The 26,154-nt window shown below is 41.6% G+C and overlaps 1 protein-coding gene across 12 annotated transcripts in view; it reads left to right on the top strand.

Annotated features, from left to right (window-relative positions):
- The window catches only part of LOC133646167 (kalirin-like), an 87,038-nt gene that overhangs the window by 4,013 nt on the left and 56,871 nt on the right, over positions 1 to 26,154 (top strand). For 2 of the 12 annotated variants that reach the window (XM_062041303.1, XM_062041294.1), the window contains exons 3-26: positions 1,405 to 1,520; positions 1,624 to 1,741; positions 1,820 to 2,350; positions 2,425 to 2,538; positions 2,623 to 2,715; positions 2,802 to 2,935; positions 17,537 to 17,611; positions 17,677 to 17,791; positions 17,859 to 18,051; positions 18,138 to 18,361; positions 18,500 to 18,818; positions 18,905 to 19,027; positions 19,702 to 19,893; positions 19,975 to 20,106; positions 20,187 to 20,321; positions 20,392 to 20,484; positions 20,574 to 20,696; positions 20,783 to 20,899; positions 20,985 to 21,059; positions 21,150 to 21,272; positions 21,339 to 21,391; positions 21,574 to 21,721; positions 21,858 to 22,027; positions 25,165 to 25,262. In XM_062041303.1, coding sequence (XP_061897287.1) covers positions 17,899 to 18,051; positions 18,138 to 18,361; positions 18,500 to 18,818; positions 18,905 to 19,027; positions 19,702 to 19,893; positions 19,975 to 20,106; positions 20,187 to 20,321; positions 20,392 to 20,484; positions 20,574 to 20,696; positions 20,783 to 20,899; positions 20,985 to 21,059; positions 21,150 to 21,272; positions 21,339 to 21,391; positions 21,574 to 21,721; positions 21,858 to 22,027; positions 25,165 to 25,262 — 2,278 coding nt within the window. In that variant the 5' untranslated portion in view covers positions 1,405 to 1,520; positions 1,624 to 1,741; positions 1,820 to 2,350; ... (4 more) ...; positions 17,677 to 17,791; positions 17,859 to 17,898. Of the gene's footprint in view, positions 1 to 1,401; positions 1,521 to 1,623; positions 1,742 to 1,819; positions 2,351 to 2,424; positions 2,539 to 2,622; positions 2,716 to 2,801; positions 2,936 to 12,131; positions 12,304 to 17,536; positions 17,612 to 17,676; positions 17,792 to 17,858; positions 18,052 to 18,137; positions 18,362 to 18,499; positions 18,819 to 18,904; positions 19,028 to 19,701; positions 19,894 to 19,974; positions 20,107 to 20,186; positions 20,322 to 20,391; positions 20,485 to 20,573; positions 20,697 to 20,782; positions 20,900 to 20,984; positions 21,060 to 21,149; positions 21,273 to 21,338; positions 21,392 to 21,573; positions 21,722 to 21,857; positions 22,028 to 25,164; positions 25,263 to 26,154 lie in introns of those variants that run through there. The other 10 variants (XR_009825244.1, XR_009825243.1, XM_062041287.1 and 7 more) reach the window with 8 other exon arrangements.

The raw sequence follows: 26,154 nt of genomic DNA on the forward strand, positions 1-26,154 counted from the left end.
AAGGTTAGACTCCATTCGATCCACTTTGACAAGGTTAGACGCCATTTGATTCACTTTGACAAGGTTAGACTCCATTTGATCCACTTTGACAAGTTTAGACGCCATTTGATTCACTTTGACAAGGTTAGACTCCATTTGATCCACTTTGACAAGGTTAGACGCCATTTGATCCACTTTGACAAGGTTAGACGCCATTTGATTCACTTTGACAAGGTTAGACTCCATTTGATCCACTTTGACAAGTTTAGACGCCATTTGATTCACTTTGACAAGGTTAGACTCCATTTGATCCACTTTGACAAGGTTAGACGCCATTTGATCCACTTTCACAAGTTTAGACGCCATTTGATTCACTTTGACAAGTTTAGACGCCATTTGATTCACTTTGACAAGTTTAGACGCCATTTGATTAACTTTGACAAGTTTAGACGCCATTTGATTCACTTTGACAAGGTTAGACTCAATTTGATCCACTTTGACAAGGTTAGACTCCATTTGATTCACTTTGACAAGGTTAGACTCCATTTGATCCACTTTGACAAGTTTAGACGCCATTTGATTCACTTTGACAAGTTTAGATGCCATTTGATTCTCTTTGACAAGGTTAGACTCCATTTGATCCACTTTGACAAGTTTAGACGCCATTTGATTCACTTTGACAAGGTTAGACTCCATTTGATCCACTTTGACAAGTTTAGACGCCATTTGATCCACTTTGACAAGGTTAGACTCCATTTGATCCACTTTGACAAGGTTAGACGCCATTTGATCCACTTTGACAAGGTTAGACTCCATTTGATCCACTTTGACAAGGTTAGACTCCATTTGATCCACTTTGACAAGGTTAGACTCCATTTGATCCATTTTGACAAGGTTAGACTCCATTTGATCCACTTTGACAAGGTTAGACTCCATTTGATCCACTTTGACAAGGTTAAGGTTTCTAGTTATTATTGTTGGTTTGTGTCTTCCTATTGCATTTCTAGTTATTATTGTTGGTTTGTGTCTTCCTATTGCATTTCTAGTTATTATTGCTTTGTTTTCTCCCTCCAGATGATTTGGAGACACTTCAGTTTACCACAGAAAACGTCATGCACCATTTTTTATGTTATGCATGAATAAGAGCGGTTCAAATTCCTTTCCCGCAAAATGAAATCGTTGTTATTGTTCAGGGCTTAACATAAAGTATCTTGGAAATTAAATGAATCAACTATTTCATGAAGTCAATTATTATTATGTTATACTCTACTCTTATTGATACTGTTACGGACAATTTCATTGAGGTTGTGCCATCTTCTTGGCTTGAGAGCAGTTCTGAGTTATGTGGTTTTGGCTTGATGTAATTAGTCTTTCTATTTCACATTGTTAAAAATGATCTGATATGAGTTATTTTCTTTCCAGCAGGGCTTGACCTGCTATTGGACAACACCTAACATTTCATATTGTGTTGTTAAGTGCCACAAGCCCATCAAAAGCTGCACCAAACAAATACAGAGTAAAGAAAGTCTGCTACACAACAGGTAAGTTATCACTGCTATGTACAATACATTCTTCAAGTTTTGTTGGTTGGAAATACTGATTTGTTCTGCTACTTGCTGAAAGAACATTTCTATCTTCACATAGATTGGTACTCCAAAGGTGATGGAGTCCTCATGCATTAAGACAAAGGATGACGCGACCAACCTTAAATCAAGGCAATGTAAATGCCCAAGGAGGTTGGATTCTGGCTCTTCCAGTGATGGTAAGACCTTTCTTATCACAGACTACATGTACAACATTCCAGAATCTTTAAAACCTATTGTATGGTCTTTCTTTACAGATGAATCACAGTACTGGCCAAAAGTTTGGACACACCTTCTCATTCAATGCGTTTTCTTTATTTTCATGACTATTTACATTGTAGATTGTCACATCAAAACTATGAAAGAACACATGTGGAGTTATGTACTTAACAAAAAAAGGTGAAATAACATGTTTTATATTCTAGTTTCTTCAAAATAGCCACCCTTTGCTCTGATTACTGCTTTGCACACTCTTGGCATTCTCTCCATGAGCTTCAAGAGGTAGTCACCTGAAATGGTTTTCACTTCACATGTTTCATATTTCTGATGTGACAATGTACAATGTCATGAAAAGAGAAGGTGTGGCCTGTACTGTATGTCAATGTCTAAAAGCTGCCTGCCCATGACGGAGCAAAAGTCTGCGTGGAAGTACAGAGATATGCATATATTTAAGAAACCCCTCCATCAAGTCATATTTATTAGCTTACATTCATGGTTAATAACTGACTGATATGTGTTTGTGTGCCTTTTTTCAGGTCAGGAAATGTATCTGCCTCCACCACCTTAATGTAAGTATTTTTTTTAAATCATGGAGCCTACCATAAATGAAACCATGCGACATTCATTTCAACTTTCTTTTCAGACCAATCAACGCCACTCAAACCCGCAGCAGGACTTTCTCAAATCCTGGTTCCATCAGCCAGTTAACTGGGATCCCAAAAGTCCCATCTGTATAGATCCTTGCACCCCATTGAAGGTACAGTGGTTTTGTATTTTCCTTTTTTCCCTGATACAATTTCTTGACCAGGAATTTTAAAAGCATAATTCTTTTCTACTTTAGGCACACGACTTGCCAGGTTTGAGAGACATAAGACATGTGTCCCTATGTTTACATCATCGAGTGGTCTGCTGCTTCCTTGCTTCCTTGCTCCCTGTGAGTTTATAAATCATAAATAATGCATCTCACTTAGACAGAAGAAGTCTGAGTAGGTATTCCGACAAGTTGGTACACTTTGACAGCCATTTAGGTCCCGGAACTGGCGAGGACGACACGAAAACACGCTTGGTCCCCTGCCCCCAACCCATTTTCTTCGTGAGGATTATGAGCCTTTTTTCCCAGCAGTCGGCATCCTAATGACAGCAGACATTGCACAGTAAGTGATGTTTATTATGTTTGTTGGTTCTCATGAAGTCTGCAGTAACTAATAATCAGCGAAGAAGAAAAAAAGCAAACGCGGTGATGCGATTTTTCAATTAATGTGCCGCGTATGCTTAAAATGATCAAAATACTTAAGTATTAAATGTTATTAAAATTGTGCTCGTTACTATATTGCAGATATACTTACATCTTGTATATAAAACCTCAATGGAGGTGTTTGAATGTTTTTTTAAAGAGTTTAATAGGGCTTTATAGGCGGAATTGCGCGGCTCCCATAGGCTCCATTTGTAAGTGAACTTTTGACCACGTTTATTTAATGTTTAGAATGCAAAAAAATAGCATCCATTGTTATGTCTCATAATGATTGTGAAAGATAGGCAACATTCCAAAAAAGTGCAGTTCCCCTTTAAAGGTGAAAACATCCGTTTTAAGGTATAAAAAGACGTCGTTAAAGCAGGCCAAATCAGTGTTAAAAAAGGTACATTTTTATCAAACGCCACCAAAGTCTTACTCTTGTCATTTTCTAAAACCTGATAACAGTAAATTAATTTAGAGAAAAAATGTGTCTGGGGGCCGGTATATCTATTTTTAGGAACACTAATACAAAACCTCACAATAATGTCTGATTGAAAGCTAAAAACGTTAAGACAGACCGCCTTAAAAAACAGAATTCAATTTTAAATGTTTTCACTGAATGAGACACTCAGAATGTACATGGTAATAAAGAATGTTACAATATTAACTATGAAGGATAAAACAGTGAATATTGACAACATATGAACGTCACACCCCCTCTCCATCCACATATTTTACAATCAAGCCAAACACAACAAAAATGCAACAAACACAGTGAAATATGAACATGAAGGGTAAACAAAGCCACCTATAATCTGATATATGTGATATATCACTAAGCTTTACTACTTTGGTGGAAAAACCTCCTTCCACGTCTGTCCCTGACACCCACATTTCACACTCTGTGGAAACACTCCCCACCCACACTGCTTGGTACCTCGTCTGAGCTGCTGTGACTTACATGACCATAGTAACTTATTACATGACCATAGTAACTCATTAGATGAGCATAGTAACTGATTAGATGAGCATAGTAACTAATTAGATGAGCATAGTAAGTAATTAGATGAGCATAGTAACTAATTAGATGAGCATAGTAACTAATTAGATGATCATAGTAACTAATTAGATGAGCATAGTAACTAGTATAAGATGCAGATTCCAAGCATGTAAAGACTTAGTATAGTTGAAGGTCATTATAAAAGATGAGTGCACATCATAATGGCAGCTACACTTTACATCTTAAACATCTAAAACAATGATTTGGGAATGTCCGGCGGGCCAGATTGAAATGCTTAACGGGCCACATGTGGCCCCCGGGCCTTCATTTGCCCAGGTGTGCTACATGGTCTATTATTTACATACTATTGGCTAGAATAAGTTCGAAAAACAGCTCAAATATCATAAAGAAGTTCCTCATTGCTTTATTTTGGGGTGGATAAGAACAGTGCATCTAAATGGTCTGTCAGAAGCGCGTCAGCTGGTCGCACACCTGAACGAGTTGACACCCAGCAAAAGTAAGGAGAGAAAATGAGAGAGAAAGGTATTTTAAGTTAATTATTGCATTTCTTGTTCAAGCCAGTGTAGACTACTCTAAATTAGTTGACATTACTACCAAAAATAATGTGTAACTTTACGCCGTGTGCGTCTTGGAACCTCTGTTTGGACATCGCCGTGTGGGGTGTGCATTTGTCCCCGTGCGTATTTTCTTCGGGCACTACATATTCTTTCTACATTTCAAAAATATGTATGTTACCCTTATTGGAGACTGCAAATTGTCCATAGACATGGATGTTAGTGTGAATGATTGTCTATCTGTGCCCTGCGATTGGCCATGCTAATTTGAGTTAGCTTGTCTATGAGCTGGTCCATTGTACGTTAGCATTAAGCTAGCGGCATTAGAGCTCAACCTTCATCCTGCATAATTGTATTGCTTTTTCAGTTTATTACGAATGATATTATTAATCCAACGTAATTCCTGCATATATGTGCACTTCATATGTATAAATAATGTACTTTCTTCAGTGTGGTTAGTTTGAAAGTGACTTCATTGTGAAGAATATCAACCAAACACAGAGTAATTGTTTTTCAAATCCAACTCAGAGGACTGTTTACGTATTTGACAAACTAAATTGCAACATTCAGGGAGGGCAGAATGTAGTGTAGCCTGTCTTATTTTTGACAGAAAGTGAAATTGAAACTGCATTGAACAAAGAGAGCACAGTCTAACAAGTCAAATTAGTTGTTAAATCTGATTGTGATTCTGATGACATAAGAAAAAAATGTACATTTGAATATTATTAATGGCATTATTAATAACTAACAACACTATTTTTTATATATATACATAAGAGTGGGAAGTTTTTTTTAAAGGGGATGTTTGCAACATTTGCGCAGATGCCTAGACTAACTTTGCAATGTATTTTACACACTATATCCCGCCATCTTACGGCTTCTCCTATGTAATGACGTCATTATATACGTAAGTAGCACATGCACGCGCACTAGCTTTAAGTGTTGTTGGCTAATAATAGCAATTTGGATAGCTAGCGTTAGCTGTCATTGAATGTACAGTACAGGCCAAGAGTTTGGACACCCCTTCTCCTCATTCAATGTGTTTTTGTTTATTTTCATGACTTCCATGAGCTTCAAGCACACCTGTGAAGTGAAAACCATTTCAGGTGACTGCCTCTTGAAGCTCATGGAGAGAATGCCAAGAGTGTGCAAAGCAGTAATCAGAGCAAAGGGTGGCTATTTTGAAGAAACTAGAATATAAAACATGTTTTCAGTTATTTCACCTTTTTTTGTTAAGTACATAACTCCACATGTGTTCATTCCTAATTTTGATGTGACAATCTACAATGTAAATAGTCGTGCCAATAAAGAACACACATAGAATGAGTAGAAGGTGTGTCCACACTTTGGGCCTGTACTGTGTATTCTATCATAACAACAACATGACCGCAAATTGTTTGTTGCTTCTCTTGGACTGCTTTTGTACGTGTGCATGCTCTCCCTGCGTGTACGTGTTGACTGACCGCTGTGAACACTAATCATTTTATTCTTTTGTACGTGTGCATGCTCTGCCTGCGTGTACGTGTTGACTGACCGCCGTGAACACTAATCATTTTATTCGAGCCGGTTAAAAAAATTACTACATAAACTTTGTTATTTTGAAAAATATAGACAATTGGCAAACAAATCTGTTCTCCTAAGGCACTAATGGTAACATAGTGAAAGCTAGCTGGTGGCCTTCTTGTTATATTTTTTGCTTTAAAAATGTTACTGTAAGCAAGTTGGAAACAGCCCATTTAAATCAAATATATACAATATAACATAATTTAATATACAAACCCCATTTCCATATGAGTTGGGAAATGGTGTTAGATGTAAATATAAACGGAATACAATGATTTGCAAATCCTTTTCAAGCCATATTCAGTTGAATATGCTACAAAGACAACATATTTCATGTTCAAACTCATAAACTTTATTTTTTTTTTGCAAATAATAATTAACTTAGAATTTGATGGCTGCAACACGTGCCAAAGTAGTTGGGAAAGGGCATGTTCACCACTGTGTTACATGGCCTTTCCTTTGAACAACACTCAGTAAAGGTTTGGGAAGTGAGGAGACACATTTTTGAAGTGGAATTCTTTCCCATTCTTGCTTGATGTACAGCTTAAGTTGTTCAACAGTCTGGGGGTCTCCCTTCTGCTATTGCAGGTGCCACACATTTTCAATGTCTGGACTACAGGCAGGCCAGTCTAGTACCCGCACTCTTTTACTATGAAGCCACACTGATGTAACACGTGGCTTGGCATTGTCTTGCTGAAATAAGCAGGGGCGTCCATGGTAATTATTGGATGGCAACATATGTTGCTCCAAAAGCTGTATGTACCTTTCAGCATTAATGGTGCCTTCACAGATGTGTAAGTTACCCATGTCTTGACCACTAATACACCCCCATACCATCACACATGCTGCCTTTTACACTTTCACCCTAGAACAATCCGGATGGTTCTTTTCCTCTTTGGTTTGGAGGACACGACGCCCACAGTTTCCGAAAACAATTTGAAATGTGGACTCGTCAGACCACAGAACACTTTTCCACTTTGTATCAGTCCATCTTAGATGAGCTCAGGCCCAGCGAAGCCGACGGCGTTTCTGGGTGTTGTTGACAAACGGTTTTTGCCTTGCATAGTAGAGTTTTAACTTGCACTTACAGATGTGGCGACCAACTGTAGTTACTGACAGTGGGTTTCTGAAGTGTTCCATGTGGTGATATCCTTTACACACTCATGTTGATGCAGTACAGCCCGAGGGATGGAAGGTCACGGGCTTAGCTGCTTACGTGCAGTGATTTCTCCACATTCTCTTTGATGATATTACGGAGCGTAGATGGTGAAATCCCTCAATTCCTTGCAATAGCTGCTTGAGAAAGGTTGTTCTTAAACTGTTCAACAATTTGCTCAGGCATTTGTTGACAAAGTGGTGACCCTCGCCCCATCCTTGTTTGTGAATGACTGAGCATTTCATGGAATCTACTTTTATACCCAATCATGGCACCCACCTGTTCCCAATTAGCCTGCACACCTGTGGGATGTTCCAAATAAGTGTTTGATGAGCATTCCTCAACTTTATCAGTATTTATTGCCACCTTTCCCAACTTCTTTGTCACGTGTTGCTGCCATCAAATTCTAAAGTTAATGATTATTTGCAACAAAAAAAAATGTTTATGAGTTTGAACATGAAATATGTTGTCTTTGTAGCATATTCAACTGAATATGGCTTGAAAAGGATTTGCAAATCATTGTATTCCATTTATATTTACATCTAACACCATTTCCCAACTCATATGGAAACGGGGTTTGTATATTTGTCGGACCATAGGGCGCACCGGATTATAAGGCGCACTGCCGATGAATGGTCTATTCAGGTCTACTTTCATACAAAAGGCGCACCGGATTATAAGGTGCATTAAAGGAGTCATAATATTATGATTATTTTGTAAAGGTAAAAGACTTCCTTGTGGTCTACATAACATGTAATGCTGCTTCTTTGCTCCAAATGTTGCATAGATGATGTTTTACTCATCATCTTCAACTCACTTTCTGAGCGTCTTTTCCCCGTCATCTTTGTTGTAGCGTGCAAGGACGGGAGTGGAAGAAGTGTCAAAAGATGGCGCTAACTGTTTTAATGACATTCACACTTTACTTCAATCAATAACGGAGCAGCATCTCCTCATCCGTGGCTCACTAGTGCAACAACAACACCCGAAATGTGTCCTGTGACCGTAACTCTCTAATAAGTAAAGTTCCTTGGGTGAATAATGTAAAGTTACTACACCGGTATGTTTTAGTGCTTTCATGGTGAGTTTACTGACAGATATAAGTAAGAACTTTACACTACTTTATATTAGAAATGGCAACAGTGGAGGATGAATGTCACATAACAAGAAGATAGAGAAAAAGAAGAAGCTTATCAACTATGGTGTCGGCATGGACTACAATGGTGGAAGTGCGCACATTTTCAGGATTTATGCAGATCCCAAATACAGATCTGCAAGTACCAGAAGGTAAGAAAAGTTTATTTTGCATAATATTGTGAAACAAAACACCAGATAATATGTTTGCTAATTGGTGCCATTTTGCGGTCCTTATACACACACCATAGTATTACTCCTATGTTTAATGCGCCGACAATCCACCAAGTAGTGTGGCTTCATAGCTTACCAAAGTCCTACTAAAACATTTTCACATATTTTTGAGCACTGTGTGTAATGTTCTGTATTCTCAATGGAACATATAACGTTTTGGTGTTGTTTACTGGCGTCATCTTGCAGTCTACACGTATTTACTATGTGTGACTGCCATCTACTGGTCACACTTATCATTACACCACGTACCAAATAAAATTGCTTTGAGGTCAGTAAGCACAACCAAAATGATGCCTTACATTAGGTGCACCAGGTTATAAGGCGCACTGCCCATTTTTGAGAAAATAAAATGATTTTAAGTGCGCCTTATATGTATTTATACAGTTAACGAGCGCTAGTGTTGAACATGTATTTATACAGTTAACAAGCGCTAGTGTTGAGTACAATGAATGAAAAATATAATTTGAGGAATGTAGCGGTGTTTATTTCCACCTCGGTTTCGTCATATGATAGATTATTTACACATAGCATGTAGTGACATGCCGTGTTATTTAGCACAGTGCAGTATGTGTTATTTAGCACACAGTGTAGTATGTGTTATTCAGCACAGTGTAGTATGTGTTATTTAGCACACAGTGTAGTATGTGTTATTTAGCACACAGTGTAGTATGTGTTATTTAGCACAGTGTAGTATGTGTTATTTAGCACACAGTGTAGTATGTGTTATTTAGCACACAGTGTAGTATGTGTTATTTAGCACAGTGTAGTATGTGTTATTCAGCACAGTGTAGTATGTGTTATTTAGCACAGTGTAGTATGTGTTATTTAGCACACAGTGTAGTATGTGTTATTTAGCACACAGTGTAGTATGTGTTATTTAGCACAGTGTAGTATGTGTTATTTAGCACACAGTGTAGTATGTGTTATTTAGCACAGTGTAGTATGTGTTATTCAGCACAGTGTAGTATGTGTTATTTAGCACAGTGTAGTATGTGTTATTTAGCACACAGTGTAGTATGTTATTTAGCACAGTGTAGTATGTGTTATTCAGCACAGTGTAGTATGTGTTATTTAGCACACAGTGTAGTATGTGTTATTTAGCACACAGTGTAGTATGTGTTATTTAGCACACAGTGTAGTATGTGTTATTTAGCACACAGTGTAGTATGTGTTATTTAGCACACAGTGTAGTATGTGTTATTTAGCACACAGTGTAGTATGTGTTATTTAGCACACAGTGTAGTATGTGTATGATAGTCGAACCTCAGATTCAAGTTGAGCAATGTGGATTCCGTCCTGGTCGTGGAACAACTGACCAACTCTTTACTCTTGCGGGAATCCTGGAGAAGGCCTGGGAGTATGCCTATCCAGTCTACATGTGCTTTGTGGATTTGGAGAAGGCGTATGACCGGGTCCCCCGGGAGATCTTGTGGGAGGTGCTGAGGGAGTACGGAGTGAGGGGAACCCTGCTGAGGGCCATCCAATCTCTGTACAACCAAAGCGAGAGTTGTGTCCGGGTGCCTGGATGCAAGTCGGATCCGTTTCCAGTGGGTGTTGGTCTCCGCCAGGGCTGCGCTCTGTCACCTATCCTGTTTGTGATTTTCATGGACAGGATTTCTAGGCGGAGTCGTGGCCATGGCGGAGAGGGTATACGTCTCGGGGGGCTAAGGGTTGCGTCACTGCTGTTTGCAGATGATGTGGTCCTGATGGCACCTTCGGTTCGTGACCTTCAGCTCTCACTGGATCGGTTCACAGCCGAGTGTTCAGCTGCAGGAATGAGTATCAGCATCTCCAAATCTGAGTCCATGGTTCTCAGCAGGAAACCGATGGTTTGTACAGTCCAGGTAGACAACAAGACTCTGTCCCAGGTGGAGGAGTTTAAGTATCTCGTTTACGAGTGAGGGAAAGATGGAGAAAGAAATCAGGCGGAGAATGGGAGCAGCTGGGGCAGTATTGCAGTCTCTCTGCCGCACTGTTGTGACCAAACCAGAGCTGAGCCAGAAGGCAAAGCTCTCGGTCTACCAAGCTATCTACATTCCTACTCTCACCTATGGTCATAAAGTGTGGGTCATGACCCAAAGAATAAGATCGCGGACACAAGCGGCCGAAATGAGTTTCCTCAGAAGGGTGGCTGGCATCTCCCTTAGAGATAGGGTGAGAAGTTGAGTCACCCGAGAGAGACTCGGAGTAGAGCCGCTGCTCCTTGGCTTGGAAAGGAGCCAGCTTAGGTGGTTTGGGCATCTCGTGCGGATGCCTCACCAGCGTCTCCCTAGGGAGGTCCTCCTTGCACGTCCCACTGGGAGGAGACCCCGCAGCAGGCCAAGGACCAGATGGGGGGATTACATCTCCGCTCTGGCCTGGGAACGCTTCGGGATTCCCCAGGAGGAAGTTGCTAATGTTGCTCTGGAGAGGGAAGTCTGCTGGAGCTGTTGTCCCCGCGACCCCATTAGCGCTTGCAGATGGATGGATGTAGTATGTGTTATTTAGCACAGTGTAGTATGTGTTATTTAGCACAGTGTAGTATGTGTTATTTAGCACAGTGTAGTATGTGTTATTTAGCACACAGTGTAGTATGTTATTTAGCACAGTGTAGTATGTGTTATTTAGCACACAGTGTAGTATGTTATTTAGCACAGTGTAGTATGTGTTATTTAGCACACAGTGTAGTATGTTATTTAGCACAGTGTAGTATGTTATTTAGCACAGTGTAGTATGTGTTATTCAGCACAGTGTAGTATACTACACTGTGTGCTAAATAACACATACTACTCTGTGTGCTAAATAACACATACTACACTGTGTGCTGAATAACACATACTACTCTGTGTGCTAAATAACACATACTACACTGTGTGCTAAATAACACATACTACACTGTGTGCTAAATAACACATACTACACTGTGTGCTAAATAACACATACTACTCTGTGTGCTAAATAACACATACTACAGTGTAGTGAGTCAAGCGGTAGGAAATGGATGGATGGATGTAGTATGTGTCCTGCATGGTGCATCACCCGTGCATTGCCCCTCAGTGCGCCTGCGCGCTGAGAGCACTCACGGACGAAGGGAAGGAAGATAATTCGTGGAGGTGACGCGTCACGTCACGCGAGGGTGGTGAAGATGCCGCTTCTGCTAACCATGAAGTAACCGGAGCGCCTTCTTTTCCGTGCGACACACGCCAAACATCATCACTCGCCGTCGTCGTCGTAAACGAGGAGTGTGGAGGATGCGCGCTCACTGACGAGGAGTGTGAAGGATGCGCGCTCACTGACGAGGAGTGTGGAGGATGCGCGCTCACTGACCGACACAAGTGATCGCTACCGGGAGGCAAGGCGGCACTTTACTGTTGGAGCCGTCATGAGCAGCTAGGCAGCCACTTCATTATGAGCAGCTAGGCAGCCACTCATGAGCAGCTAGGCACAGCTAGGCAGCCACTTAGATATGAGCAGCTAGGCAGCCACTCATGAGCAGCTAGGCAGGCACTTAATTATGAGCAGCTAGGCACAGCTAGGCAGGCACTCATGAGCAGCTAGGCACAGCTAGGCAGGCAGGACGACGTCGACTGTGACCATGAATCTGCTGGATGGAGCAGGAGAAGCAGGCCCGGACGGCCTGGCGAGCGCAGGTAGGGCGTGTGACCGTCTCATGCACGCCATCCCTTTCCTACCGCTTGTCCCATCTGTGAACGTCTCTCATGCACGCACACGTCCATCCATCCCTTTCCTACCGCTTGTCCCATCCGTGACCGTCTCTCATGCATGCACACGTCCATCCATCCCTTTCCTACCGCTTGTCCCATGTGTAACCGTCTCTCATGCATGCACATCATGTGTCCATCCATCCATTTACTACCGCTTGTCCCATGTGTGGATCATTACCTCACTGCTCACCTGTCCATTGACCAGTCTTTCATTCCACCTGCCTTCTAATTGGCCGACATGTTCATTACTGCATGTACACTTGAGGACCAAATATTATTTTCAATGAAAGAGGTCATAAACCAAAGTTGTCATATTGTGTGTGTGTGTGTGTGTGTGTGTGTGTGTGTGTGTGTGTGTGTGTGTGTGTGTGTGTGTGTGTGTGTGTGTGTGTGTGTGTGTGTGTGTGTGTGTGTGTGTGTCCACTAAACAAAACATTTGCATTAGGCCAAACTAAACATTTTTTTTGAAACTATAAAAGTAATAGATACAAAGGCAAAAACTATTAGTCGACTAATAGCCACGATCATATAGCCTTTCTCAATAATAATTGAAAATAATGTCTTCTGGTAGTTTTTAATTCAGTTGGCACATGACTGAGCATGGACCCTAACCTTCAACTCCCTCCACAGATTGAGTTCTGGGCTCTCAAAGGGCCACTCCAAAACTGTGATTTTTGTGTCCCCCAAAAAGTTATTGACCAATTTTGATGTACTGTATTTTCCGGACAATAAGTCACACTTAAAATCCTTTTTTTCCCCTCAAAAGTGCGCCTTATAACCCAGTGCGCCTAATATACGGAATAATTCTGGTTTTGCTTACCGACCTCGAAGCTATTTTATTTGGTACATGGTGTAATGATAAGTGTGACCAGTAGATGGCAGTCAAAAATAAGAAATACATGTAGACTGCAATATGATGGCAGTCACACATAAGAGATACGTGGAGACTGCAATACGACTCAAGTAAACAACACCAACATTTGATATGTTCCATTGAAAATTACACACGGCGCTCAGAAATCTATCAAAATGTTTTAGTAGGACTTTGGTAAACTATGAAGCCACACCGCTTGATGGATTGTACTGTGCTTCAACGTAGGAGTATTATTATGTTGAGTGTATAAGGTAAGACATTATCTGCTGTTTTGTTTCGCAATATTATGCTAAATAAACTTTGTAGTCCGTACAGATGCCGTCGTCGATGAACTTCTTCTTTGTCTCTATCTTCTTGTTATGTGACATTCATCCTCCACTGTTGCCATTTCTAATATCAAGTAGTGTAAAGTTCTTACTTATATCTGTCAGTAAACTCACCATGAAAGCACTAAAACATACCGGTGTAGTGACTTTACATTATTCACCCAAGGAACTTTACTTATTAGAGAGTTCCAGTCACAGGACCATTTCGGGTGTTGTTGTTGCACTAGTGAGCCACGGATGAGGAGATGCTGCTCCGTTACTGATTGAAGTAAAGTGTGAATGTCATTAAAACAGTTAGCGCCATCTTTTGACACTTCTTCCACTCCCGTCCTTGCTCGCTACACCGCTACAACAAAGATGACGCTGTCCAAGTGGAGGCACGTAAATAAGAGCGCCCACAAAACTGAAGAGACTGTCAGAAAGTGAGTTGAAGATGATGAGTAAAACATCATCTATGCAACATTTGGAGCAAAGAAGCAGCATTACATGTTATGTAGACCACAAGGAAGTCTTTTACATTTAGAAAATAATCATAATAATATGACTCCTTTAATGCGCCTTATGTATGAAAAAAGATCGAACATAGACCATTCATCGACAGTGCGCCTTATAAACCTGGTGCGCCCTATGGTCCGGAAAATACGGTACGTTGTAGGTCAAATTGTCTTGTAGGAAGACCAAACAACAACCCAAACCTAGACTGATAGCAAGCAGACTTCCTGAGGTTATTCTTGATATTATCAACACATAGTTGTTGGGTTTTTTGGGGGTCCCTAGAACCTGAACAAGGTTTACTGTACCTGAAGTAGCAAAACTAATCTCCCACCACCATGCTTCACTGTAAGTACAACACTTTTAGGATTGAAGGTCTCACGCTTCTTTGGTTGAGCCGCTGTGGGAGCAATGGGTTTATGTTTACCATAGCCATGAAGTCCACCACCATGAAGAGCCTCGACCACAATATGACGTAAAACATCAAACCTAGATGAGGAGAAATTGCAATGGCTTTTTGTTCTCATCTCAAACTACTTTTCTCTCCAAAGTTGTAGAAATGTTGTGTTTGACCACAGTAGGGTATATATTTGACACAATGAGTTGTTTCTGCTTTGCAATGATGCAACACACAGCTGTTTTAGAAACTGAGAGATGCTCAAATTAGCAGCATAACTTCACCCTTACATTTTTATCTTGACATAATTGTTGTTGAGCAATGCAAACATGTATGTACAGTATGTAGGCATGCAACACTGCACTCTGTTGAGGTCTGTATTTTATGCATTAAACTTTAATGCTGTCATTATGTTGCGTTGTTTTCTTACTAATTGCTGGCTTTTTATAGTTTGCCCAGGGACTACTGCTGACAATGTGCTCTATATCTAATGCTGACACATTTACAAAATTGTTTATGTGATCCCTGTTTTTAAATAAGTTCATTTCAAACACAAGATCTGTATCTGCTATCTTCAATCTGAGTTCCACACTCATTTCCTTACTTGTTGGCATGATGATATCACTTCTTAACAAGGTTTAGGAGCAACTCTGGAGCAATATCTTTCCATTAAGTGATACTAATGCATGCTTTTTAATATTCAGGGTTAATTGCTTGCTCAGATGTGGTACCCTAATTGAATATTTAGGTGTGTGTTTAAAGCTCAACCTATTCATTTTGACCATGTCAGTTTTCACCGAATCTTTCACAAAGACATCTTGACATTTGAAAATGTGCCAAAATGAGGCCATGTACTACAATTACATCTCAGTGGACTAGTGGTTAGAGTGTCCGGCCTGAGACTGGGAAGTTGTGAGTTTAAACCCTGGCCGAGTCATACCAAAGACTACAGAAAATGGGAGCCATTACCTCCCTGCTTGGCACTCAGCATCAAGAGTTGGAATTGGGGGTTAAATCACCAAATGATTCCTGAGCGCAGCCACTGCTGCTGCTCACTGCTCCCCTCACCTCCCAGGGGGTGAACATGGGGATGGGTCAAATGCAGAGGACAAATTTCACCACACCTAGTGTGTGTGTGACAATCTTTGGAACTTTAACTTTAACTTAACTTATAAAGACTATTTTTAATATTGAAAACAAGCAGAATTTTTGAGAGATGTTCAAATGTTTTTAGTTCCTATAATTTGTCCTCAGGTGTATGTAGTATAGTAGGGGTGTGGGAAAAAAATCGATTGGAATTCGAATCGCGATTCTCACGTTGTGCGATTCAGAATCGATTCTCAAAATCAATTTTTTATTGTTATTATTTTTTAAATTTATTTATTTTTTTTTTAATTTTTTTTTTTTTTTTGAATGAATCAATCCAACAAAACAATACACAGCAATACCATAACAATGCAATCCAATTCCAAAAGCAAAGCCGAGCCAGCAACACTCAGAAGTGCAATAAACACAACAATTGAGAGGAGACACAAACACCACACACAACAATTGAGAGGAGACACAAACACCACACACAACAATTGAGAGGAGACACAAACACCACACACAACAATTGAGAGGAGACACAAACACCACACACAACAATTGAGAGGAGACACAAACACCACACACAACAATTGAGAGGAGACACAAACACCACACACAACAATTGAGAGGAGACACAAACACCGCACACAACAATTGAGAGGAGACACAAACACCACACACAACAATTGAGAGGAGACACAAACACCACACACAACAATTGAGAGGAGACACAAACACCACACACAACAATTGAGAGGAGACACAAACACCACACACAACAATTGAGAGGAGACACAAACACCACACACAACAATTGAGAGGAGACACAAACACCACACACAACAATTGAGAGGAGACACAAACACCACACACAACAAAGCAAAAGTAGTGAAACAAAAATGAATATTATCAACAACAGTATGAATATTAGTTACAATTTCAACATAGCAGTGATTAAAAATCCCTCATTGACATTATCATTAGACATTTATAAAAAAAGAACAATAGTGTGACAGTGGCTTACACTTGCATCACATCTCATAAGCTTGACAACACACTGTGTCCAATATTTTCACAAAGATAAAATAAGTCATATTTTTGCTTCATTTAATAGTTGAAACAAATGTACATTATTGCAATCAGTTGATAAAACATTGTCCTTTACAATTATAAAAGCTTTTTACTCTGCTTGCATGTCAGCAGACTGGGGTAGATCCTGCTCAAATCTATGTATTCCATCAATAGACAATCCTTTTAATTTGGGAAAATATCCTTTTTGAATCGAGAATCGCGTTGAATCGAAAAAAATCGATTTTGGATCGAATCGTGACCCCGAGAATCGATATTGAATCGAATCGTGGTACACCCAAAGATTCGCTGCGAGCTGTAGCTGCGAGCTGTAGCCTTGATATCCGTGGGACATTCGGCGAATTGACAACTGACTCATTATAGAAATATGAAAGTTATTTTGGAAGGTGGGGCAATAATCACATCTTAGAGCAATGTCAGCCCGAAAATTTAGATTTAATGTTCATGTTCCTAAATATTTCAACTGCAATTGGCCATAGAAAGTCAGAGTGAAATATCTTCGTGATTGTTGTTTGGTCACAGCAACTTTCTCTGAAGGCCTCTCAAAAACAGCTGTTTTGGACTCAACACTGTGTGCACATCCAACATCACTTACTGATGACATATCTGCTCAAACTGACAGCTGATGGACCAACCAGGTCGCTTATGGAGTGTGTTCATGGTTGACCCTCAAATACTTCCCTTGTCATTCTTAACGAGTCTTTCAGACAAGACTTCAAGGCCTCAAAAATTCTTTATTGCCAATTTAAGATCCCACACTTTATTCATCAACAAGTGGTTTCGCTGTTAGCCACAAAGCCCAAAATTGAGCAGACCAAAGCCACGCCTGTTGGCACTAATGTATGCAGAATCTATATTTCAATCAGCTGACAATGTGTTTAAAAATTTCAGTCTCCAGTAAAATAGACTGTGTTCGAGCCGGGGACGTCCTGACAGTGCTCAGAGAGAAAGTGGCCTTTGTGTCAGGTAACACCACTCATCGCTGCCTTTTGGTGCAATTCTGTCTGGTCTTGACCCAGTTCAATCTACAGGCGGACGGGACAAGCGAGGAGGGCCAATCCTGACCTTCCCAGCGAGGACTAACCATGAGCGAATAAGACAGGAAGATCTTAGCCGGCTGGTTACATACCTGTCAACCATACCCTGGTGCGCAGTCGTTTGTCTTTACATCTGTCTGTGGATCTTTCTCTATTTACCCAGTCTGTATCTGCAGCGAGGATGTTCGTGCACGAGGGTTTACAGTGGTGGTGGATATGCGTGGCAGCAAGTGGGACAGTGTGAAGCCGGTGTTACGGACTTTGCAGGAGTCCTTTTCCTCCAGCATCCACACAGCACTGCTCATCAAACCTGACACATTCTGGCAAAAACACAAGACCAACCTGGGCAGTGCCAAGCTCAGCTTTGAGGTACCAGTGTAGAACTACTGTACCATTCTTACTAATTTAGTATTAATGCTACTTTAAGGTCTACTAATCTAAAAATATATTTTTAGACCAGCCTTGTGTCTGTAGAAGGTCTGTCCCGGTTGGTGGACCCCTCTCAGTTGACGTCTGATTTGGGGGGTTCATTGGAGTATGATCATGTGGAGTGGACCGAGTTGCGCCTAGGTCTGGAGGAGTTCTCTGGGGCTGCCATACAGCTGCTGGCCCAGTTGGACCAGCTGGAGGATGGGGTGACTAACACACCGGAACCGCAGGATGTTGACGAGGCCCGCAAGTGAGGATGCAACTTTTTAACTGGTGGCGATTAGCTTTCTAGTTGAAAGGATCAAAATAGGGTGGCAAGAATATTTCACCAAAAGTGCATAGGAGGCTACTTCACTTCATGTTGACAGTATCTTTGTCTTCCTGACAGAATCCTTGACGAACACAATCGCCTCCGGAACACTATTACTACAGCGCCAGTTGATGCCCATGACCGAGAAGGAAAGAGCTTGCTTCAGCGCATGCATCTAGGCCTCTCCCAAGGAGATGCCTCGAGTGAAAGCGGGTTCGGGAGCACTGGCAGCTGGTTGTCAGGTGGGGCTGATTTTCAAAATGTGGCGCCAAAGGTTTTGTCTCTACTCGACCGGCTGCAGGCGGCGCGTAGTCATTTGTTGCAGAGCTGGAGTGACAGAAAGCTTCACCTTGACCAAGCACTGCAGTTACATTTGTTTGAGCAGGACGCCACAAAGGTGAGCATAAGTAGTCTTGCCCATGTGGTGTGTCATATGGCGATGACCCTAATCATGCTACATTACATACTCCCTGTCCCCTGCAGATGTCCGAGTGGATCGCCCACAGTAAGGAGTTGTTCTTGCAGACTCTAGTGGAAGTAGGTCAAAACCACCAGCATGCTGTCAACTTGCAAACCCAACACCAGCACTTCACCTCCAACGTGATGGTAAGGGTGTGAAGTCAATGACCCCTTGAGGTGAATTATTCCATGTACCATTTTCCTATATGATGGTGAGTTAGCATGTGTTTGTATTTGGTCACAGAATCCTTTAGAGGATTATTCCACTAAGGAAATATGTCCTTAGATAGCTTCAAAATTGTACTTGTCCATCACAAACTCTCCAGAGAGTGGGGGCTATTGCACCCAGGACATTGGGGAACTTAAAGGATAGCAGCAGTTGGATTTTTGAAAGAAGTGTAAACACAATAACGACATCTGGTAAGAGACCACGAGTAGAGATCAGGGGTTGGATGTCACCCGACTCCATTGAGCAAAGTGACAACGCCCAAGTGTTGTACGCATTTGTACAAACAAACTAGTTGTTGTCCAGACTGACCGGCCCCAAGGATAGAACAACAAAGAGTAACTGTCTTCATGTAAAAGGTATTAAGGACAGTTGTCCAAGAAGACAGCAGAAGAGTAATCTGGCCTACACTCTTTCTCCTGGAAGCTGCAGTTCCAGTCTGAGGCTTGCTGAAACAAATAAAGCTTTTTGTTTGACAATTCCTCGTTGGCGTCTTGTTGGCTCATCCCCCATCACACGACCATCAAACATACAACACCCTCTTATTTGAACTGTTTCAACCTTTGCTGACCTCACTTTGTCTGTGTGTGTGAAGAATGGCAGTGTGAACGTGGACAGTGTTGTTACTGTGGCAGCCAGACTTGCTGAGGCTCATCACTACGGGGCAGACAGGATTTCCATGGTGTCTTCACGGCTACAGGAAGACTGGAGGTCACTGACAACAGCATTGGAGGAGCGTAGTAACACATTATCCATGGCAACTGGCTTCCACCAAGGAGCTGAACAGGTGACGAATCAATAAGGAACTGCTGGTCAGTACACCTTTATGGCTGACATGTTTCGTTCTCTTACCTGTTTGGTTTTGTAGTTCCTTGTAAAAGTGGACGCGTGGCTTCAGATCTGTGCTGAGGCATCGCTGCCCTCAGCAACAGCTGAACTGGATGAAGCCGTGAAAAAACACCAGGAGCTGAATGAGGAGATTTCTGCCAACTACACCCAAGTACTTGTCTTCCTGTTGATCTGTCTGTGTGAACGTCTCATTGTCTGTGGGTCTGTCTTCTCAGCGGTATGTATGTGCAGGTCAGCGAGAGTGGGAAAGCCTTGCTGGATGTCCTTAATCGCTGCACGCTGACCGACACCAATGACAAGTCACCTCAACTCAACTTTGCTGCTACAACACATGGCATCATGGGAGTTTTGCACCAAGTGATGCAGGTACTGCTGGCTTTCTGTCGAACTATTACTGACTAGACCTCCAAATGTGGACTAACAGAGTCTGCTGCAGGGCCAACATGACGTGGAGAGTGCATGGCAACACCGCAAGCTCCGCCTGCACCAACACCTTCAGCTGTGTGTGTTTCAACAGGACGTCAGACAGGTGTGACGCCTATATGACGGCACCATTTCACTTTCTGACTATTAAGTGCTCTAAAATGTTCTGTCCCTCCCTCTACCGGCGTACCGCAGGTGTTGGACTGGGTGGAGCAGCATGGTGAAGTTTTCCTCAACAAGCACAGTGGTGTTGGGAAATCGCTGCATCGAGCACGGGCACTTCAGAAACGACATGACGACTTTCAGCAAGTTGCCCAGGTGATTCAATTCTAAAAGTAAAATACTATTGCTATTGCTGTTACAAATGCTTCCCTGGAGAGTGACGTGATTGATGTATGTTTCAGAACACTTATACTAATGCAGAGAAGCTTCTTGAAGCAGCCGACCAGCTGGCTCAGTCTGGGGAGTGCGAGGAGGAAGAAATCTATCAGGCGGCGCGAGACCTGGAGCTTCGCATGCAGGTTAACTAACTGGTGGATTGGTGTAATGCCGGAAAAGCAGTTGCCATGGGTCAGTTCATGCATATGTGTGCATGCATGCCTGCAGGCCTTCATTCAGAAGGTGGAACAAAGAAAGACGCTGCTGGACTTGGCCGTGTCTTTCTACACACACACCAAAGAGGTCTGTAAAAAGTCATAGACAAAACCAACTTGTCCACATTTTTGAACTTCTTCTCTCATACATAACCCCAACACGCACACACACACACAGCTGTCATCTTGGATGGAGGGGCTCCAAAAGCAGCTCTCAGCTGACCTCTGCCTTGGTTCTGAATCAGTGGAGGCCCTGCAGACACTCATGAACCAGCAACAGCAGCAGCAGGCCAACACACAAGTAATAGTTCAGCACTAATCCTCTCACAACATCCCTGCCACACTAACCCTGCCTCCAACCCCACAGGAAGCTGCGATGAGTGTTATTCACGAAGGGGAAGACCTCATCCTGCAATTAAGGTAGAGAAGAGACCCTGGGTGTGTTGGATATAATGTAGCATCATTTACCAAGATAGGTGCGCTTGCTTCCCTCAACTGGTGGTTCCTGATAAGATAATTAGGAATCATAATTATTTGTGGCATTTCTTTTCATCTCAGTGCATGCAGGTGACGTTAATCACAAGTCAATCACATTTGTTTAGGCCTCATGGTAGCTCAGTGGCCCACGTGGAGTCAGTGCTGCAGCAGCTGGAAGAGTTCCACGTGCAGCTGGAGGAACTCTTCCATCAACGGAAGATTCGATTAGATGTTTACCTGCAGCTGCGCATCCTGCAACAGTGCATTCTAGAGGTATTATTGCAGCCTTCCAAACTGACTGTCAACAACTTTTGATTGTAGTGTTATTATTTCTATGATTATCTTTTTTAATAGTTAATTTTTTCTTAAACCATACACTGTTCCATAATAAATGTGTGTGGTTTCCTAGGTTAACGGGGAGATGGATGCCTGGAAGCAGGAGCTCCAGAAACAATCCCAGGACTTCACTGCTGAGAAACGTCTTTCTGAAACAAACCAGGACAAGCAAGCATCGGTGGCATCACGGCTAGCTGAAGCTAGCCCAGACGCGCTTACGTTAGCACAGCAGCGCATTCACAGGTAAACACTTTCTTGTGATGTCAGAAGACCAAGGGCCTAAACTGTTAAGATTCCAAATAACGAGCTCTAAATAGTTTGTACAAGCTATACAATTGCTCATACTATTAGTGGATGTGTTGCGGGTTTATCTCGTAAGACTGCATTGATAACAAGTGCAGGCCGCCTTCTCTAAATGAAGATTTTGCGTGTACTATTGCCTGGACTGTAATTCCATGGCATCATGTTCCAAGCCATGGGCTTTTGCAATCTTGTGGAACATGAAGCACACAACTTTAGTGTGCGACACCTTTTCTAGGCAATATAGGAATGCTCCTATTGTGCGATCAAAACGCATTCCAACTTTTTAGCATGATAAAGGTGTGCTCTGTGAGAAACAAGGCACTAACTACGATACTGCGCTGGAATGATTCAGAGGCAAGGAAATGCAGTGTGCGAAATGTTTTTCCATATAGGAGATACATTAGCTATGTGCACATGGGCACATTTAATCAGATTAAAGGCCTTAACGGAATAAAAATGCTTCATGTAAACACGCCATTCAGAATATTCCGACTTGATTACATGGGTTCGGATCAAAATTCAATCCGGATCAAAACAGGTGGTTTATGCCGAAAGTCATTCGGATTGTAGCGTGTGAAAACACATCGTCCAAAATTCAGGTTCGAATTATCCTTACTGCACGTCTTTGATGTCAGCTATACTTTGGAGGTAAAGGAGAACTACATTTAATAGTCTCGGAATGAAGCGATTGTCTTGCGGCTGTCTCCCCCCATCCAACATGTACAGACGTAGCGTTATATACTGTTGACTTTGTTGCTTTAAAACGAGACAAGATGGCTTGGAGTTTCATGTGTTGATGTTACAATAAAAGAAGGGATCCAGTTGTCATCTTAACGAGCTGTTTTATTCACATTACAGCTACTCCAATTGCTAACTGTTAGCCTCAAACACATAACACAGAATGTCGTAACATAAAGACACGCCGGAACCCGTACATAATCACAACATAAAAAGCACAGAACAGCTCCATTTCAAAAAGAAAGGTTAAACAAAAGTCGTGAACAGAAGGAAAACGTGATAAATAGATACAGTGATAAGTCAGACAAGCAGAAATGCACAAAGTATGTTTACAGTGGAAGTCACTGCTTATTCTGCACCTGCAGTGAACAAACTCGTCCAAAAGATGGCACCATAGCACAAATGATAACACACCTCTCCGTTTATATTAGGTTCTGCGCATGTCAAAGTAATATATTCCGACTTAAGGTGTGATGCATGAAAATGCACGTCATAATCAGATCATTGTTTCCAGGGTCCATGTACACAGCAACATTCTGATCTGAATGATGAACAGATTAAATACATGTTGTCCTACTGACTCATTTTGGTGGCAGCTGTTCCAAATCAGCACTCAAATTGCTTGATAGACAATAGGCCATGTCTTAATTGTAGCACTGACAAACATGGATTGTCTGTCTACGTCATCTGTCATCGCACAGATTGCCTTCTTCTCTCCACAATTGCAAGCATTTGTGCTTAACTGTGCCAGTTTGCACATACTTTCCAAATGTACTAAATATAGCCACAGAAACAGTGGCCGCACACCAGTTTAAGGCTTTATAAATCACATTTCAAGGGCTAAATTATTACATGTAAATCTCCTCCTTTCAGCATTGTGGCCGATCTGTTCTGTAATCTGCATATGCAGCGGTACCTCAGTTTATGATCGTAATTTGTTCCATGACCGATAATTTACAACACTTGTATCTCAAAGCATTCGTGCAATTGAAATCAATTTCATCCATGCTTGCCTTCCACCCCAAAACACTACAATCTTAACATTTAACATGTTTATTTTTAAAATAACAATAATAATAAAAAATATAGTACCACAAACAACTACAGTAGTTTTATTAAATAATAGAATACACATTTAAAGCATTTACTGCTTTCAGCAGACTGAAGACTTTCAATCAATCAAAGATTATTTATATAGCCCTTAATCACAAATGTCTCAAAGGGCTGTACAAACCACAAGGACATCCTCGGATCTAAATCACATCGGGGCAAGAAAGAACTTAACCCAATGGGAACAATGTGAAACCTTGGAAGAGACGGCAGATGTGGGGACCCCCCTCCAGGTGACCGGTGCAATGGATGCCGAGTGGATATGGGTAATAATGTGAAAGTCCAGACCACAGTGATTGATTGAGACTTTTATTAGTAGGTTGCACAGTGAAGTACATAGTCCGTACAATTGACCACTAAATGGTAACACCCCAATAAGTTTTTCAACTTGTTTAAGTCGGTGTCCACTTAAATTGATTCATGATACAGATATATACTATCAGATATATACAGTCATCACACGAGACAATCACATTGAATTATTGACATTATTTACAATCAGGGGTGTGGAGGGGGGAGGCCAGCAGGGTAAAAATTAAATACTTGTTAGTCTGTTCTGATTGGCACCTTCACATCCAACATTAACAATAGGCCATGTCACCAAAGAGGGAGGGCTGGTCAATAATGCTAAGATAGCAGAAAGTATTGGCTTTAAAAATGTGGATATTCCATATTACCTTATCTGTCACCATCAGTTGTGTGGGGGAGGAGAGTGAATACTTTTCAGGCCATGTGCTGGGAGGTTACTATCACACGAGGGTTTGGGCAACAGACCGCCTTGGACACCTGGAGCAGTTTCAGGCGTTCGCGGGAAGTTGAGGAACAAGCCTCAGCAGGAGGAGAATGTTGGCTGGAAGATGGACCGCTGCCAAAGGTTCTGTTTTTAATGGTTGGAGCGAAAGTTATGTCGATCTCTACCGATGTACAAGCTAATGCCAGCAAGTGAGAGCGGATGTTTATGAGCAGATCTTACGGTGTGAACTATCGCATGAGCTACGCCATGAGGGGAGGCTCGTAACTCAACTTAAAGCATAACAAATAGCAGAGAGGCCGCTCGTATCTCCAAATACTAATACTCAATAGTAGGTTTGGGTACTTGAGTTTGAGCTTTCCACTGTAGTCTGTTTATACATAAAGACAACCACTCTAAAATGTTTTGCTCATTTAACAGATGCAACCCTCAGCTTAGGTGTCTCCTCAGGCAATGTCAGACTTTGATTGTTCTGCAGGCACATGGAACGGAGGCTGGCTATGAATACCATGACCTATGAGGTCGTCCAGCAAGGTCACGACCTTCAGCAGTACATTACTGAGGTCCAGGCAACAGGTGAGTCCCTTGGCTGATTGGTATCAACATTTGACCAGGCATTTATTGCATGCAATCATGTTTTGAAATAATACAAAACGGATTGAAGAACTCCATGACTTTTGGATTTGATGTTTAAGAGGGGGTTTGAGATCAGTTCCTTAAAAGATTCAGTTAACTTCTCCCCAACCAGTCAACATATGTTTTCTTGACTTGGAGATGCTGATTAGGCTCCTCCACTAGCACGCATACTGTGGGCCCTTTGGTCCCTATATAATCAGAGCAAAACCGGCAGTAAGTCTAAATGACTTTCATTAGACATTGAACTACTTTATCACCAAGTACAGTATGTGTATCATCTAAGGTGTGGGGACTGTCTGGTTTGGTGGCATGAGGATCTACTGTATCTCGTTTAGGGAGTATTTCATCCTCTGATTCGCAGACAAAGTTTGGCTTCATTGTTTTAATATCTTGGGGTCTTGTCAACTGTGGAGTTTCAGTGAGACATGGATATGTTTGTAATGTGGTTGCAGTATTGGACTGAAAAATGTGAAGCTCTGAGTTTACTAGATCAACTTCTCCACCTTTATCTATGATAACGGTTGTCCGTCTGGGCTCACCTTCAAGAACAAGGTGAGAAGCTGAGTCATTCATGATGGACTCAGACTAGAACCTCTGCTACACCATGTCAAGAGGACCCCATATCTGTACTGTAAAGCAGTGGTCCCCAACCTTTTTGTAGCTGGGGACCGGTCAATGCTTGAAAATGTGTCCCACGGACCGGGGGGGGGGGGATTTTTATTTTTGTATTTTTTCATAAAGAAATACAATCTTTTGTGCTTACGGACTGTATTGATATATAATGTATATATTGTGTTTTTTATGTTGATTTATTTTTTAAAAAAAACAAAAC

Source organism: Entelurus aequoreus, linkage group LG01 (assembly GCF_033978785.1).
Source record: "Entelurus aequoreus isolate RoL-2023_Sb linkage group LG01, RoL_Eaeq_v1.1, whole genome shotgun sequence".
Taxonomy (NCBI): domain Eukaryota; kingdom Metazoa; phylum Chordata; class Actinopteri; order Syngnathiformes; family Syngnathidae; genus Entelurus; species Entelurus aequoreus.